The sequence below is a fragment of the Scomber japonicus genome, chromosome 15 (genome assembly GCF_027409825.1).
Source record: "Scomber japonicus isolate fScoJap1 chromosome 15, fScoJap1.pri, whole genome shotgun sequence".
NCBI lineage: Eukaryota > Metazoa > Chordata > Actinopteri > Scombriformes > Scombridae > Scomber > Scomber japonicus.
Genome location: NC_070592.1, coordinates 5,460,318 through 5,477,529, shown reverse-complemented (window position 1 = coordinate 5,477,529; position 17,212 = coordinate 5,460,318). Strand labels below are relative to the sequence as shown.

Below are 17,212 nucleotides of genomic sequence, written 5' to 3'. Positions count from 1 at the left end.
CAGGAACTACTGGCCAAACGGGGGTACTGCACCCCCATAGAAGATTAAGAAAATTGAGCCCCTCCCTCCAGATTGACGTAGACAAATGAAATTCGGTTCACATATGTCTGATGTAAAGACGCACAAAAAAGTCTCTTGGACACATATGGCCCTTTTCCACTGCACGATTTAGTAACGGTACGGTACGGTACGGTACGACTCTACCCGCTTTGTGCCCTTTTCCACTGGGGGCCGGACCTGGGAACCGTTACGATTTTTCGTACCTGTTTCAGAGGTGGTACTAACCGAGCCGAACTGATACTAAATTGTCACGTGAACGGCGCTGTCCACTGATTGGTCGAAGGAGATGTCGTCATACATGCGACAAAGCTCGGGGTCTTTAAATAATCACCCGCGTTAAAGCACAAACACAGCGAGAACGATTTTTAGAAGATGGAGGGAACAACAAGGAGATCAACACCCCCGCCAACTCCGCCCATTCCAAGTAGTCCGACTAGTACCTCTTGGCAGTGGAAAAGGAACAGGGCCGGTTCTAAAAGTGGGTAGAGTCGTGCCGCGCTAAAGCGTACCGCACCGTACCGTACCGATTCTGCATTGGAAAAGGGCGTATACCCTCACTCCAACAGGAAGTCGGCCATTTTGAATTGAATTTTACGATTTTGCCGCTGTTTGTTGCTCATTCGTGGCGGGGCGGGGGAGCTTTGGCCCGATCATCGCTGCTTGTCAACAAATCTCACATGCAAAGTCAAACCACCAAACGAACCCAACCTACCTATAAGTATCGTGTGTGTGTATCTATTATCTATTTATGTACAGCACTTTATGTTTCAGCTGTAGTTGTTTTAAAGTGCTATATAAATAAAGTTGAGTTGAGTTGAGTATCTAAATTCTGATATATCCTCCTTTGTTGTTCTCGAAAAGAGTGATTAATATAGTCTGTTTATAGCTCCAAAGACTAAAAACAGCAATAAGATATGTAACCTTTTGGGAATAAGACATTAGATTTGTTGACAATAAGCTAAATTTGGGTGGAAAGCTACATAGCTAATGTTTGACTGTTCCTATAATTAGGGGCAACTGTGGTACAGACAGGCAGAACAGCACCAACAGTGTGAGGATATTAGTTTCCCTTTGATGAGCAGGTTGGCACCCTGCAAGGTAGCACCTGCTATCAGTGTGTGTGTGTGTGTGTGTGTGTGTGTGTGTGTGTGTGTGTGTGTGTGTGAATATAACTCATAGTGTAAAAGTGCTTTGAGTGGTCGAGTACAGTCCTTTTACTATTTTTTCTTTAACCCTTTATTGGGCAAATAATTATATTTGGTAACTTCTGTAAATATCCCAAAATATCCTTCCTTCCTTCCTTCCTTCTTTCCTTCCTGCCTTCCTTCCTTCCTCCCTGCCTTCTTTCTTCCCTTCCTCTTTTCCTTTCTCCCTCCCTCGTTCCTTATTTCCTCCGTCCTTCCTTCCTTTCCTTCCTTCAATCTGTTCTTCCTCCCTCCCTCCTTCTCTCCTCACTTCCTTCTTTCCTTCCTCCTTCCCCTTTCTTCTTCCTTCCTTCCTTCTTTCTTCCCTTCCTCCCTCCCTCCTTCTCTCTTTCTTTCCTCCCCCCTACCTTCCTTCCTTCCTTCCTTCTTTCCTTCCTGCCTTCCTTCCTTCCTCCCTGCCTTCTTTCTTCCCTTCCTCTTTTCCTTTCTCCCTCCCTCGTTCCTTATTTCCTCCGTCCTTCCTTCTTTTCCTTCCTTCCATCTGTTCTTCCTCCCTCCCTCCTTCTCTCCTCACTTCCTTCTTTCCTTCCTCCTTCCCCTTTCTTCTTCCTTCCTTCCTTCTTTCTTCCCTTCCTCCCTCCCTCCTTCTCTCTTTCTTTCCTCCCCCTACCTTCCTTCCTTCCTTCTTTCCTTCCTGCCTTCCTTCCTTCCTCCCTGCCTTCTTTCTTCCCTTCCTCTTTTCCTTTCTCCCTCCCTCATTCCTTATTTCCTCCGTCCTTCCTTCCTTTCCTTCCTTCCATCTGTTCTTCCTCCCTCCCCCCTTCTCTCCTCCCTTCCTTCTTTCCTTCCTCCTTCCCCTTTCTTCTTCCTTCCTTCCTTCTTTCTTCCCTTCCTCCCTCCCTCCTTCTCTCTTTCTTTCCTCCCCCCTACCTTCCTTCCTTCCTTCCTTCCTTCCTTCCTTCCTTCCTTCCTTCCATCCTTCCTTCCACCCTTCCTTCCTTCCTTTCAATGAGTGTCCTATAAAGGGTTAATGTACAGGACAGTGGAGATAGACAGGAAACAGGTAGAGAGAGGGGGAATGACATGCAGGATAAGACCGCTCTGCTCGGGATTCGAACCGGGGGTCACCTGCAACGAGGACTGTAGCCTCAACACATGGGGCGGGAGCGCTGCCCGAGTATTTGTTGACTTGTGCAGTAAGTTATGTCTCAAATGAAGTGGAGAGGACAAATGAAATGAAATGAAAAATAGCAGCTTACAAAATCAGCATATGCAAATCCCAGCTATCACATTTGGGATTAATAATAAGAAGTGTATGAGCTTATCTCTGCTGTTGTAAATTAAATATAGTGTTAGTCGGTATTCTGAGTAATATCACATTTCAGCCAACTAAGGGAGGAAGAAGGAAGGAAAGGAGGGAGGAAGGAAGGAACGAACGAATGAAAGGAGGAGGGAATTAAGGAAGGAAGGAAGAAGGAAGGAAAGGAGGGAGGGAGGAAGGAAAGAAAGGGGGAAGGAAGGAACGGAGGAAGGAAGTAAAGGAGGGAGGAGGAAGGAAGGAAAGAAAGGGGGAAGAAAGGAAGGAAGGAAGGAAGGAAGGAACGAAGGATGAAAGAAGGAACAAAAGGAGGAGGGAATGAAGGAAGGAAGGAAGGAAAGAAGGAAAGGAAAGGAAAGGAAAGGAAGGAAGGAAGGAAAGAAGGAACAAAAGGAGGAGGGAATGAAGGAAGGAAGGAAAGAAGGAAAGGAAAGGAAAGAAGGAGGAAAGGAAGGAATGAAAGGAGGAGGGAATGAAGGAAGGAAGGAAGAAGGAAGTAAAGGAGGGAGGGAGGGAGGAAGGAAAGAAGGGGAAGAAAGGAAGGAAGGACGGAACGAAGGACGAAGGAAGAAACAAAAGGAGGAGGGAATGAAGGAAGGAAGGAAAGAAGGAAAGGAAAGGAAAGGAGGAAGGAAAGTGAAGCTTTAGTAAAAATAAGATCCGGCTCCTATAGGTGAAGCTTGGATAGTTGATTCTCGTTGGCTCTCATTTCCCAATGGATAATAACTGTTGGGCTGACTTGTTGAGAGGAAATGGTCCGTTCACTAATTGGTTGAGAGAAAACCTGACTTTCCTCACAGTATGCTAATGTGTGGCCCCTTTTACAAAATAAGAGAGTGAGAATCCGCTGTATTGTTTATATGTAATGGATTCAGGGAAAAATGCCTGAAGATAGATTTGAATAGTGCTGCTTGTCATTACAGACAAACAATACTACCAAGCAAATAGTGTGAGGGTGCAAAGATGCTGAAATAACAGCTTTCACTCTGGAAAACAAATGCAAATAGAGCATCAATATGAAAGTTGAGAGGAGGCCTGAATATCAGACTCCAGCTAGTAATAATATACATTTCTACCTCTCCATATAATCAGATAGTGAAGCCACAGCTTTTCAGCGACCTCCTTTAACCCAACAATCAAGTGTTTGAATCTGCTTCTATCTAGAATATCAATGTGCGGGTAATCATGTCGGCCCCGTAGACTGTATAAAAGAAATGGACGTAACATCCGTGACGTCACCCATTGGTTTGTGGACTGCTGCTCGGAAGCCAATAGTTTCGAATCTGGACAGCGCCATCTTGAAAATTTCAGGTGCATGCTGGGAAAAATAAAAACATGGATTCTACTTATATGGGCATGAGGCGGGGCCATGGGGCGGAGCGGGGAGGTTGCTATTGTAGCGAGGGCTGGATCTCGAGGACATTGGTCAATCAACCTGCCAATCAGGACGTAGCCACGCCCTAATGCATACCCTGCTTTATCGTCACATATAAAATCAGGGAGGCCAAAATGTCCCAAATGAACATCATACTGCATTGAAGAAGGCTTTAAACTAGCGATTGAGACCATAAACACATTTTGAAAACGTTTACTGAGGTTAGAAATCAAGTGAGAAGTTGGTGAATTCTCCATTGACTTGTATAGAGACGGTCGCCCCCTGGTGGCCTTTTGATAGAATGCAGCTCTAAGTTACTTCTGGTTGGCCTCATTTCAGAGGACCTGAACTCATCTGCCTGGTTTTTACACACACACAAACTTTAGTATTAGCATACAAAGATGCTCCAAGTAAACACCTGAAGCTGTCAAAGTACATTTTGCTTCTCTGAAAAGTTCATAGTTTCAGGTTAATGCAGCTAAATGTAGATTTTCAGTTAATTGTAGGCTGACAGGAAGCTGATGAATCATAGCTGTATGTAACTGCTTGATAAGGTAATGCCAGCCTTTCACATCCTTTATTCTTATTTCCATACTTTTCTTTTTACTTCGCTTACTTCTTTGAGTGGTCAAACAAAGTGTTATTTAATGTTCTCCTGACAGCCACGTGTGTGTCTGACAATGAAATGATTTAAAAGAAACTCCGTCACACTGTCAGTTCATTGGAAATTCAATTTTGACTGCATTGCTTCTTTTATTACTTCTGTTCTGTCTTGTTATAAGTGACACAGTGATATGACTACACTAACATATTGACTCAATTATTTCCTTCCTTTCTTCCTTCCTTCCTTCCTTCCTTGCTTTATTCCTTCTGTCCTTTTTTCCTTCCTTCCTTCCTTCCTCCTTCCTCCCTTCCTTCCTTGCTTTATTCCTTCTGTCCTTTTTTCCTTCCTCCCTCCCTCCCTCTCCCCTACCTCCCTCCCCCTTCCTCCCTTCCTTCCTTCCATCTTTCCTTCCCTCCTTCCTCCCTCCCTCCCTCCCTTCCTTCTTTCCTTCCTTCCTTTCTCCTGCCTCCCTTCCTTCCTCCCTCCCTCCCTCCCTTCCTTCTTTCCTTCCTTCCTTTCTCCTGCCTCCCTTCCTTCCTCCCTCCTTTCCTTCCTTCCTTCCTTCCGTCTTTCCTTCCTTCCTCCCTTCTTTCCTTCCTTCCTTCCTTCCTCCCTTCCTTCCTTCTTCCTCCCTCCCTTCCTTCTTTCCTTCCTTCTTGCCTTCCTTATTTCCTTTCTCTCTCCCTCCCTCCCTCCCTCCCTCCTTCTCTCTTTCTTTCCTCCCTTCCTTCCTTGCTTTATTCCTTCTGTCCTTTTTTCCTTCCTCCCTCCCTCCCTCCCCCCTACCTCCCTCCCCCTTCCTCCCTTCCTTCCTTCCATCTTTCCTTCCCTCCTTCCTCCCTCCCTCCCTCCCTTCCTTCTTTCCTTCCTTCCTTTCTCCTGCCTCCCTTCCTTCCTCCCTCCCTCCCTCCCTTCCTTCTTTCCTTCCTTCCTTTCTCCTGCCTCCCTTCCTTCCTCCCTCCTTTCCTTCCTTCCTTCCTTCCGTCTTTCCTTCCTTCCTCCCTTCTTTCCTTCCTTCCTTCCTTCCTCCCTTCCTTCCTTCTTCCTCCCTCCCTTCCTTCTTTCCTTCCTTCTTGCCTTCCTTATTTCCTTTCTCTCTCCCTCCCTCCCTCCCTCCCTCCTTCTCTCTTTCTTTCCTTCCTTCCTTCCTTCCTTTCCTACCTCCCTTCCTTTACTCTCCTACCTCCTTCTCTCTCTCTCTCTGTCTCTCCTCTCGTAGATACTTCACCAACATCTCCATCGGTGGGCGGGATTACTCCTTCAACAGTGACGGCTACCTGTCCAACCCGCTGCTGGACGTCATCTCCTACACCAATGGGAGAGGTTGGGAGGAGGTCAGTACCCAGCTGTGGAAGTCGACCCTAATTAGCATAATTAGCGTAGCGCTGCGGCTAGTCGAGCTAACCGCAATTTCACACTCCATCAAACATCCCAACTCATCACTGCTCAGTTTCACCAGACATCAATGAGCCGGCTCCGTTTCCTATTGGACTCTTTTTATATGATCTGATAAACTGCAGGGTTTTACTTCCTGTCGTCCTCCCGGGTCAAATTGACCCCGTCTGTTTTGACTTTTCCTTCTTTCCTCACTTCCTTCCTTCCTCCCTTCCTTCCTCCCTTCCTTCCTTCCTCCCTTCCTTCCTCCCTTCCTTCCTTCTTTCCTTCTTTCCTCCTTCCTTCCTTCCTTCCTCCCTCCTTTCCTTTCCTTCTTCCTCCTTCCTTCCTGTCCTTCCTCCCTCCCTCCTTTCCTTCCTTCCTCTCCTACCTCCCTTCCTTCTTTCCTTTCCTTTCCTCCCTGTCTTCCTCCCTCCTTTCCTTTCCTCCCTTCCTTCATCCCTCCTTTCCTTCCTTCCTTCCTACCTCCTTTCCTTCCTTCCTTCCTCCCTCCTTTGCTTTCCTCCCGTCCCTCCTCCCTCCTTTCCTCCCTTCTCCCTTCCTCCCTCCCTCCTTTCCTTCCTTCCTCTCCTACCTCCCTTCCTTCTTTCCTTTCCTTTCCTCCCTGTCTTCCTCCCTCCTTTCCTTTCCTCCCTTCCTTCCTCCCTCCTTTCCTCCCTTCCTTCCTACCTCCTTTCCTTCCTTCCTTCCTCCTTCCTTTGCTTTCCTCCCGTCCCTCCTCCCTCCTTTCCTCCCTTCTCCCTTCCTTCCTCCCTCCTTTCCTTCCTTCCTTCCTTGACACGAGGACAACAGGAGGGTTAAACAGTAATGTGAGGAAACCAACTATAAGGAACTAGTGTAGAGTCTTCTGCCGTCTCACAGTCTCCGTCTCTCTCCCAGATCTCATTAGATCTCCCAAAAGCCCCCCCCCCCCCCCCCTCTCTCTCCCTCTCTCTCTCCCTCTCTCTCTCCCTCTATTCTTTGGGTTTGTCAGCCTTGTTAGTCAGAGCTAACTCACAGTCCAATATCCTCTCCGTCAGGGGCCATGTGTAGCAATTGTACAGTAATAGGAACCAATCCAAGGTCTGGCCTCTGAGGGCAGTTTCAATTCGTCCTCTCTCTCTTTCGACCTGAGAAAAACAAGTAAACCTTTTTCTTCTCTCCCGCTGTGTTCCATTTGCTTCTGACCTTTTTACGACTCAATATGTTTACCTTCGAGTGCAGACTCAAGGCCCCTACTCATTTCAAGGATGATAACCAAAAAAGGAGAAATCAACCTTTTGAAAGGAAAAAAAGAAAAAATGGAAGTAAAAAGGGAAGAAAAAAAAATGTTGCTCACAGCACAGCATCAGTGAGTGTGTGTAGTTCCTTCCTCCCTCCCTCCTTCTCTCTTTCTTTCCTTCCCCCTTCCTTCTTTCCTCTGTCTTTCTTTCCTTCCTTCTTGCCTTCCTGTTTTCCTTTCTCCCTCCCTCTCTCCCTCCCTCCTAACTCCCTTCCTTCTTTCCTTTCCTGCCTTACTTCCTTCTTCCTCCCTTCCTTCCTTCCTTCTTTCCTCTCCTACTTCCCTCCCTCCTTCCTTTCCTTCCTTCCTTCCTTCCTCCCTCCTTTCCTTCCTTCCTTCCTTCCTTCCTTCCTTCCTTCCTTCCTTCCTTCCTTCCTCCCTCCTTCTTTCCTTCCCTCCTTCCTTCTCTCTTCCTTTCCTCCCCCCTACCTCCCTCACTTCCTTCTTTCCTCTGTCCTTTCTTCCTTCCTTCCTCTCCTACCTCCCTTCCTTCTATCCTTTCCTCCCTTCCTTCCTTCCTTCTTTCCTTCTTTCCTTCTTCTCACAGCACAGCATCAAGAAGTGTGTGTAGTTCTTCACCTTTCTTGTCAGAGCTTAACTTCCTCCTAAATGTGCAGCTCGATTGTTGAACTAAGGGAGGAAGAAGGAAGGAAAGGAGGGAGGAAGGAAGGACGGAACGAACGAACGAAAGGAGGAGGGAATGAAGGAAGGAAAGAAGGAAAGGAAGGAAAGAAGGAGAGGAATGGAAAGAAGGAGGGAAGGAAGGAATGAAAGGAGGAGGGAATGAAGGAAGGAAGGAACGAAGGACGAAGGAAGGAACAAAAGGAGGAGGGAATGAAGGAAGGAAGGAAGGAAGGAAAGAAGGAAAGGAAAGGAAAGAAGGAGGGAAGGAAGGAATGAAAGGAGGAGGGAATGAAGGAAGGAAGGAAAAAGGAAGGAAAGGAGGGAGGGAGGAAGCAAAGAAAGGGGGAAGAAAGGAAGGAAGGAAGGAACGGAGGAAGGAAGGAACGAAGGAACGAAGGATGAAAGAAGGAACAAAAGGAGGAGGGAATAAAGGAAGAAGGAAAGGAAAGGAAAGGAAAGGGGGAAGGAAGGAAGGAAGGAAGGAAGGAAAGAAGGAGGGAGGGAAGGAAGGAAGGAAGAAGGAAGGAAAGAAGGAGGGAGGGAAGGAAGAAAGGGGAAGAAAGGAAGGAAGGAAAGGAGGAAGGAAGGAAAGGAGGAAGTAAGGAGGAAAAAGGAAGGAAGGACAGAAAGAAGGAAGAAAGGGTCAATTTGACTACCCCTACCTCCCTGCCTTCCTTTTTCCTATGTCCTTCTCTCCTTCCTTCTTCCCTTCCTCTCCTACCTCCCTCCTTCTCTCTTTCTTTCCTTTTTTCCTGCCCCCTCCCCCCTTTCCTTTCCTTCCTTCTTCCTCCCTTCCTTCCTTCCTCTGTTCCCTCTTCCTCCCTCCCTTCCTTCCTTCCTCCCTCCCTTCCTCCCTCCCTCCCTCCTATCTCCCTTCCTCCTTTCCTTTCCTTTCCTTTCCTTTCCTTTCCTTTCCTTTCCTTTCCTTTCCTTTCCTTTCCTCCCTTCCTCCCTCCCTTTCCTTCCTCCCTCCTTTCCTCCCTTCCTTCCTTGACACGAGGACAACAGGAGGGTTAAACTGACTATAAGGAACTAGTAGGGACACTCTTCCTTTTAAACAGCTCAGTGTAGAGTCTTATTCTTTTCATTCTTTTGTCACCAGTTTCATTTCTTCTCCTCCTTCAGTGTCTCATGGTGAGTCTTTGATCTGAACCGGCCCTTAAATCCTTCTTTTTCAGTTGTCAACATTCCTCCCTCCTTTTTTCCTTCCCTCCCTCCTTCCTTCCTTCCTTCCTTTCCTTCCTTCTTTCATCCCTTCTTCCATCCTCCCTCCTTTCCCTCCCTCCCTCCTTCTCTCTTTCTTTCCTCCCCCCTACCTCCCTCCCTTCCTTCTTGCCTTCCTCTTTTCTTTTCACCATCCCTCCTTTTCTCTTTCTTTCCTTCGTTCCTGCCCCCTACCTTCCTTCCTTCCTTCTTTCCTATGTCCTTCCTTCCTTCCCTCCTCTCCTATCTCCCTTCCTCCTTTGCTTTGCTTTCCTTTCCTTTCCTTTCCTCCCTTCCTTCCTTCCTTCTTCCTCCCTTCCTTCCTTGACACGAGGGCAACAGGAGGGTTAAACTGACTATAAGGAACTAGTAGGGACACTCTTCCTGTTAAACAGCTCAGTGTAGAGTCTTATTCTTTTTATTCTTTTCATTCTTTTGTCACCAGTTTCATTTCTTCTCCTCCTTCAGTGTCTCATGGTGAGTCTTTGATCTGAACCGGCCCTTAAATCCTTCTTTTTCAGTTCCCTCTTCCTCCCTCCCTTCCTTCCTTCTTCCCTCCTTTCCTTTCCTTTCCTTCCTTCCTCCCTCCTTTCCTCCCTTCCTTTCTCCCTCCCTCCTTTCCTTCCTTCCTTCCTCCCTCCTTTCCTTTCCTTTCCTTTCCTTTCCTTTCCTTTCCTTTCCTTTCCTTTCCTTTCCTTTCCTTTCCTTCCTCCCTCCCTCCCTCCCTCCCTCCCTCCCTTCCTCCCTTCCTTCCTCCCTCCCTCCTTTCCTTCCTTCATTCCTCCCTCCTTTCCTTTCCTTTCCTTTCCTTTCCTTCCTTCCTTCCTCCCCCCTAACTCCCTCCTTTCCTTCCTTTCTTCTTCCCTCCTTTCCTTTCCTTTCCTTTCATTTCCTTTCCTTTCCTCCCTTCCTTCTTCTCTCCCTCCTTTCCTTCCCTCCTTTCCTCCCTTCCTTCCTTGACACGAGGACAACAGGAGGGTTAAACCGACTATAAAAAACTAGTAGGGACTCTCTTCCTGTTAAACAGCTCAGTGTAGAGTCTTATTCTTTTTATTCTTTTCATTCTTTTGTCACCAGTTTCATTTCTTCTCCTCCTTCAGTGTCTCATGGTGAGTCTTTGATCTGAACCGGCCCTTAAATCCTTCTTTTTCAGTTGTCAACATTCATGATAAAACACATTAACTTGACAGTGCCGCATAATATTCCTCCCTCTGGACTCACTATAAAACTCTCTCTCACTGTTTCTCTCTCTGAATTTGCATGAGAAACAGTTCGGACTGATGAACGCTGGCGTGTCGGAGGCAGTGTTGCAGACATTTTTTTTTCTCTTCCTTCCTTCCTTCCTTCCTTCCGTCTGTCCTTCTTCCCTCCCTCCTTCCCTCTTTCTTTCCTTCCTCTCTCGATTCCTCCCTTCCTTCTTTCCTTCCTACATCCCCCTTTCTTCCTTCCTTCTGTCCTTCCTTCCTCCAGCCCCCTCCCTTGCTTACCCCCTCCCTTCCTTCCTTCCGTCCTCCCTCCTTTCCTTCCTTCCTTCCCCCTCCCTTCCCTCCTTCCTCCCTCTCTTCCTCTCTCCTTTCCTTTCTTATTACTTCCTCTTTATATATATATATTAAGAATGCCACGATCTGAAATTGAACCCAACCTTGTTTTTGCAGAAGATAACAAGCCTCAGAGCAAGATTTATAATCAGAGGAAATATTAATGTTCCTTCCTTCCTTCCTTCCTTCCTTCCTTCCGTCTGTCCTTCTTCCCTCCCTCCTTCTCTCTTTCTTTCCTTCCTCTCTCGTTTCCTCCCTTCCTTCTTTCCTTCCTCCATCCCCCTTTCTTCCTTCCTTCTGTCCTTCCTTCCTCCAGCCCCCTTCCTTCCTTCCCCCCTCCCTTCCTTACCCCCTCCCTTCCTTCCTTCCGTCCTCCCTCCTTTCCTTCCTTCCTTCCCCCTCCCTTCCCTCCTTCCTCCCTCTCTTCCTCTCTCTCTTCCTCTCTCCTTTCCTTTCTTATTACTTCCTCTTTTTATATATATATTAAGAATGCCACGATCTGAAATTGAACCCAACCTTGTTTTTGCAGAAGATAACAAGCCTCAGAGCAAGATTTATAATCAAAGGAAATATTAATGTTCCTTCCTTCCTTCCTTCCTTCCTTCCTTCCTTCCGTCTGTCCTTCTTCCCTCCCTCCTTCTCTCTTTCTTTCCTTCCTCTCTCGTTTCCTCCCTTCCTTCTTTCCTTCCTCCATCTCCCTTTCTTCCTTCCTTCTGTCCTTCCTTCCTCCAGCCCCCTTCCTTCCTTCCCCCCTCCCTTCCTTCCTTCCGTCCTCCCTCCTTTCCTTCCTTCCTTCCCCCTCCCTTCCCTCCTTCCTCCCTCTCTTCCTCTCTCCTTTCCTTCCTTATTACTTCCTCTTTTTATATATATATTAAGAATGCCACGATCTGAAATTGAACCCAACCTTGTTTTTGCTGAAGATAACAAGCCTCAGAGCAAGATTTATAATCAGAGGAAATATTAATGTTCCTTCCTTCCTTCCTTCCTTCCGTCTGTCCTTCTTCCCTCCCTCCTTCTCTCTTTCTTTCCTTCCTCTCTCGTTTCCTCCCTTCCTTCTTTCCTTCCTCCATCCCCCTTTCTTCCTTCCTTCTGTCCTTCCTTCCTCCAGCCCCCTTCCTTCCTTCCCCCCTCCCTTCCCTCCTTCCTCCCTCTCTTCCTCTCTCCTTTCCTTCCACGATCTGAAATTGAACCCAACCTTGTTTTTGCAGAAGATAACAAGCCTCAGAGCAAGATTTAAATCAGGGGATATTTTAATGTTAGCGACGATACTTAAAGTAGGAAAACCTGACAAATGGAGCAGGCAGGGCAGCACTCATGAAAAATAAAAGTGCCGTCTCTTATCGTTTGATTGCAGAACAAGGGGGCATTTATTTTTAGAGTGTCGGCTATTTTATTCATGTTTTTAAGTCTTTCTCTACCTCACTCTGTCTTTTTGAGTTCAACGCTGCTCAGACTGTATTTCTTCTGGCGGTAGTTCATCTTATAGGAGACAGCAGTATTACCTGGCAGCCTGGCAGCACAGTAAAGCACTCCTCCATCTGTGGGAATAATGGCGGAGTTTTCTGCCCTTTACTGAAGCAGCTCACCTTTAACACAGTGAATAAAGGCGATGATGCTGACAGAGGAGATAGGTTACTGTCTTATACTCCATGGGATTGGAAAAGATACTATATAGGAAGGAGAAAACTACAGCTACAGCCTTTCCTCCCTTTCTTCCTTTCTTCCTTCCTTTCCTTCTTTCCTTCCTTCCTCCCTCCCTGAATGAAGCAGCTCACCTTTAACACAGTGAATAAAGGCGATGATGCTGACGGAGGAGATAAGTTACTATATAGGAAGACAAAATTGGCTACAGCAAGCAGAGAAGAGACAGATTATGTTGCCTTCCTTCCTTCTTCCTCCCTTCCTTCCTCTTTTCCTTCCTCCCTCCTTTACATCCTTCCTCCCTCCCTCCTTTCTTCCTTCCTCCCTCCCAATGATGATGCTGACAGAGGAGAGAGGTTAGTGTCTTATACTCCATGGGATTGGAAAATATACTATATAGGAAGGAGAAAACTACAGCTATAGCCTTTCCTCCTTCCTTCCTTCCTTCCTTTCTTCCTCCCTCCCTCCTTTCTTCCTTCCTCCCTCCCAATGATGATGCTGACAGAGGAGAGAGGTTACTGTCTTATACTCCATGGGATTGGAAAAGATACAGTATAGGAAGGAAAACTACAGAAAAGTAGTGATAGTAGCAGAAAAGTGACAGATAATGTTACCTTTCTTCCTAATTTCCTTTCCTTCCTTCCTTGCTTCCTTCCTTCCTCCCTCCCCCTTACCTACCTCCCTCCCTTCCTCCCTCCCTTCCTTCCTCCCTCCTTTCTTTCCTTCTTCCACCCTCCCTCCCTCCCTCCTTCCTTCCTTCTTCCTTCCTTTCTTCCTTCCTCCCTCTTTCCCGTCCTTCCTCCCTACCTTCCTTCCTTCCTCCCTCCCTCCCTCCCTTCCGTCCTTCCGTCCTTCCTTCTTCCTCCCTTCCTTGCTTCCTTCCTGCCTTCCTCCCTTCGTCTTTTCCTTTGTCCCTCCCTCCCTCTTTCCTTCTTTCCTTCCTTCTTCCTCCCTTCCTTCCTTACTCGCTCCTTTCCTTCCTTCCTCCCTCCCTTCCTTCCTTCTTCCTCCCTTCCTTGCTTCCGTCCCTCCTCCCTCCCTCCTGCCTTCCTTCATTCTTTCCTTTCCTCCCTTCCTTCCTCCTTTCCTTCCTTCCTCCCTACCTTCCTTCCTTCCTCCCTCCCTCCCTCCCTCCCTCCCTCCCTCCTTTCCTTCCTTCTTTCCATTCCTCCCTCCCTCCCTCCCTTCTTTTCTTCCTTCCTTCCTTCCTTCCTCCCTGAATTGTTTTGCTGAATAAAGGCTATAACACTGACAGAGGAGATAGGTTACTGTCTTGTACTCCATGGGATTGGAAAATAAACTGTATAGGAAGCAGAAAAGAGACAGATAAGAGTTTCCTTTGCTCTGCTGCTGCTCTGAAAAGATGACTCCTGTACTGCTCTCTTATATCTGATGTTCAGGTGGAGCTCTTGAACAGAAATCATCAGGAGAGTCGTGTTTCTGACAGGAAAGCCTTACGCTATTTAGTAATATGGAAATCCAAATTTAAAAGTCTAAATCATCAACATTTTAGTAGTAGTAGTTTATATAGGGCTGGATAGGGGCCGATGCTTGTTTCCAACCTCATTTGTGTGAACACCACAGTTTCCCAGGAGTATGTTTGCTGGATTAACCTCTCCTGAACTGAGTCACGGACTATATTTGTCAAGCAGAGCAACCTTAGGGCGGCCAAACCAGAGCTGCCTGTAGAGCTGGTAGAGAGATCTGGTACATAGACTGTATAAAAGAAATGGACGTAACATCCGTGACGTCACCCATTGGTTTGTGGACTGCTGCTCGGAAGCCAATAGTATCGAGTCTAGGTAGCGCCATCTTGAAAATTTCAGGTGCATGCTGGGAAAAATAAAAACATGGATTCTACTTATATGGGCATGAGGCGGAGTCATGGGCGGAGCGGGGAGGTTGCTATGGTTGCGACGGCTGGATCTCGAGGACATTGGGCAATCAACCTGTCAATCAGGATGTAGCCACGCCCTAATGCATACCCTGCTTTATCGTCACATATAAAATCAGGGAGGCCAAAATGTCCCAAATGAACATCATACTGCATTGAAGAAGGCTTTAAACTAGCGATTGAGACCATAAACACATTTTGAAAACGTTTACTGAGGTTAGAAATCAAGTGAGAAGTTGGTGAATTCTCCATTGACTTGTATAGAGACGGTCGCCCCCTGGTGGCCTTTTGATAGAATGCAGCTCTAAGTTACTTCCACGTTGGCCTCATTTCAGAGGACCAGAACTCCCCGCCTGGTCTGGTAGAGAGGTCCGGTAGAGAGGTCTGGCTCGGTTATTTATCAGGAGTCTGAATATTACGTCTTTGCTTTCAGGCAGAAACACATTTATTGAGCTTTTTGTAACTTCCTACCATCCCTTCCAAGATTTAGGAGGACTGGAGCTGTCTGAACCTGCTGTGATACCCAGCAGCTTAATGTTAGTATATTCCTCCTCCCCCTCCTCCCCCTCCTCTTCCTCCTCTTCCTCCTCCCCCTCCTCCTCGTCCTCTTATTCTTCTTCTTCGTCCTCCTCTTCCTCTTCCTCCTCCTCCTCCTCCCCCTCCTCCTCCTCTTCTTCTTCATCCTCCTCCTCCTCCTCCTTTTTCTCCTCTTCCTCTTCTTCTTCCTCCTCCTCCCCTTCCTTCTCCTCCTCCTCTTCCTCCTCTTCTTCTTTGTCGTCCTCCTCCTCCTCTTCCTCCTCCTCTTCCTCCCCCTCCTCTCCCTCCTCCTCTTCCTCCTCCTCTTCCTCTTCCTCCTCTTTATCCTCTTCCTCTTCTTCTTCCTCCTCCTCCTCTTCCCCCTCCTCCTCTTCCTCCTCCTCCTCCTCTTTCTCCTCTTCCTCTTCCTCCTCTTCCTCCTTTTTATCCTCTTCCTCTTCTTCTTCCTCCTCCTCTTCCTCCTCTTTCTCCTCCTCCTCTTCCTCCTTCTCCTCCTTCTCCTCCTCTTCTTCTTTGTCGTCCTCCTCCTCCTCTTCCTCTTCCTCCTCTTTCTTTTCTTCCTCCTCCTCTTTCTCCTCCTCCTCTTCCTCCTCTTCCTCCTCCTGCTCCTCCTCCTCTCCCTTCTTCTCCTCTTCCCCCTCCTCTTCCTCCTCCTCCCCCTCCTCCTCCTCCTCTTCCTCCTCCTTCTCTTCCTCCTCTCCCTCCTCCTCTTCCTCTTCCTCCTCCTTTTCTTCTTCATCCTCTTCCTCCTGCTCCTTCTCTTCCTCCTCCCCCTCCTTCTCCTCTTCCTCTTCTTCCTCTTCATCCTCTTCCTCCTCTTTCTCCTCCTCCTCTTCCTCCTCCTCCTCCTCTTTCGTCCTCTTCCTCCTCCCCCTCCTTCTCCTCCTCTTCCTCCTCTTCCTCCTCTTCTTCTTTGTCGTCCTCCCCCTCCTTCTCCTCCTCTTCCTCCTCTTCCTCCTCTTCTTCTTTGTCGTCCTCCTCCTCCTCTTCCTCCTCTTTCTTTTCCTCCCCTTCTTCTTCGTCCTCCTCTTCCTCCTCCCCCTCCTCCTCTTCCCCCTCCTCCTCCTCCTCCTCCTCTTCCTCCTCCTCCTCTTTCTCCTCTTCCTCCTCCTCCCCCTCTTCCTCCTACTCCTGCTCTTCCTCCTCTTCCTCCTCTTTATCCTCTTCCTCTTCTTCTTCCTCCTCTTCCTCCTCTTCCTCCTGCTCCTCCTCCTCCCCTCCTCCTCCTCTTCCTCCTCTTCTTCTTTGTCGTCGTCCTCCTCCTCTTCCTCTTCCTCCTCCTCACCTTCCTCTTCCTCCCCCTCCCCCTCATACTCCTCTTCCTCCTCCTCCTCCCCCTCTTCCTCCTCCTCCTCTTCTTCTTCATCCTCCTCCTCTTCCTCTTATTCTTCATCCTCCTCCTCTTCCTCCTTTTTCTCCTCTTCCTCCTCCTCTTCCTCCTCCTCCTCCTCCTCTTCCTCGTCCTCTTCCTCCTGCTCCTTCTCTTCCTCCTCCCCCTCCTTCTCCTCCTCCTCTTCCTCCTCTTCTTCTTTGTCGTCGTCCTCCTCCTCTTCCCCCTCCTCCTCCTCCTCTTCCTCCCCCTCCTCTCCCTCCTCCTCCTCCTCCTCTTCCTCCTCCTCCTCTTCTTCCTCTTTTCGTCCTCCTCCTCCTCCTCTTCCTCCTCCTCCTGCTCCTATATAGAAAGATTTACTTTTGATTCAGAATCACAGCGTGTCTTCAGAAATAGTGATTGCATGAAAATAAAAGTTGTTAAATATTCTGTAACATCTATTAAATTGTGCTAATTTTGCTGATGACACGTCTGATCACTGAGAGATCCACTTAATTGGCAACGAGGAAAATATAGTTATGAGAGCAATTAATTTCCTTCACAGCTTTGACTCTGCACCTTAAACTTAAAGTAAATGATTTCTCTCCCACTAAATGTGATTTTGATAAATATTTTACACCAAAAAAGGAAGTTAATGTTCTTGAGTTAATTTAGCGTCTTCAATGTCGTCTCAAGCATTTAACCTTCCTGTCGTCCTCCCGGGTCAAATTGACCCCGTCTGTTTTGACTGTTCCTTCTTTCCTTCCTTCCTTCCTTCCGTCGGTCCTTCTCTCTTCCTTTCCTTCCTTCCTTCCTTCCTTCCTTCCTTCCTTCTTTCCTCCCTTCCTTCCTTCCGTCGGTCCTTCTCTCTTCCTTTCCTTCCTTCTTTCCTCCCATCCTCCCTTCCTTCTTTCCTTCCTTCCTTCCTTCCTTCCTTCCTTCCTTCCTTCCTTCCGTCTGTCCTTCTTCCCTCCCTCCTTCTCTCTTTCTTTCCTTCCTCTCTCGTTTCCTCCCTTCCTTCTTTCCTTCCTCCATCCCCCTTTCTTCCTTCCTTCTGTCCTTCCTTCCTCCAGCTCCCTTCCTTCCTTCCCCCCTCCCTTCCTTCCTTCCCCCCTCCCTTCCTTTCCTTCTTTCCTCCCTCCCTTCCTTCCTTCCTTCCCCCTCCCTTCCTTCCTTCCCTCCATCCTCCCTTCCTCCCTCCTTTCCTTCCTCCCTCCTTTCCTTCCTTATTCCTTCCTTATTCCTTCCTTATTCCGTCCTCCCTTCCTTCCCTTCTTTCCTCCCTCCCTTCCTTCCTTCTTCTTCCAT

General features: G+C 47.8%; 1 protein-coding gene across 1 annotated transcript in view; it reads left to right on the top strand.

Moving 5' to 3' along the window:
• LOC128373840 (glutamate receptor ionotropic, NMDA 2D-like) overlaps positions 1-17,212 on the top strand; it is a 94,846-nt gene that overhangs the window by 52,802 nt on the left and 24,832 nt on the right. The window contains 1 exon segment of the mRNA XM_053334035.1: positions 5,722-5,836. Within this exon segment, the coding sequence (XP_053190010.1) occupies positions 5,722-5,836 (115 nt within the window).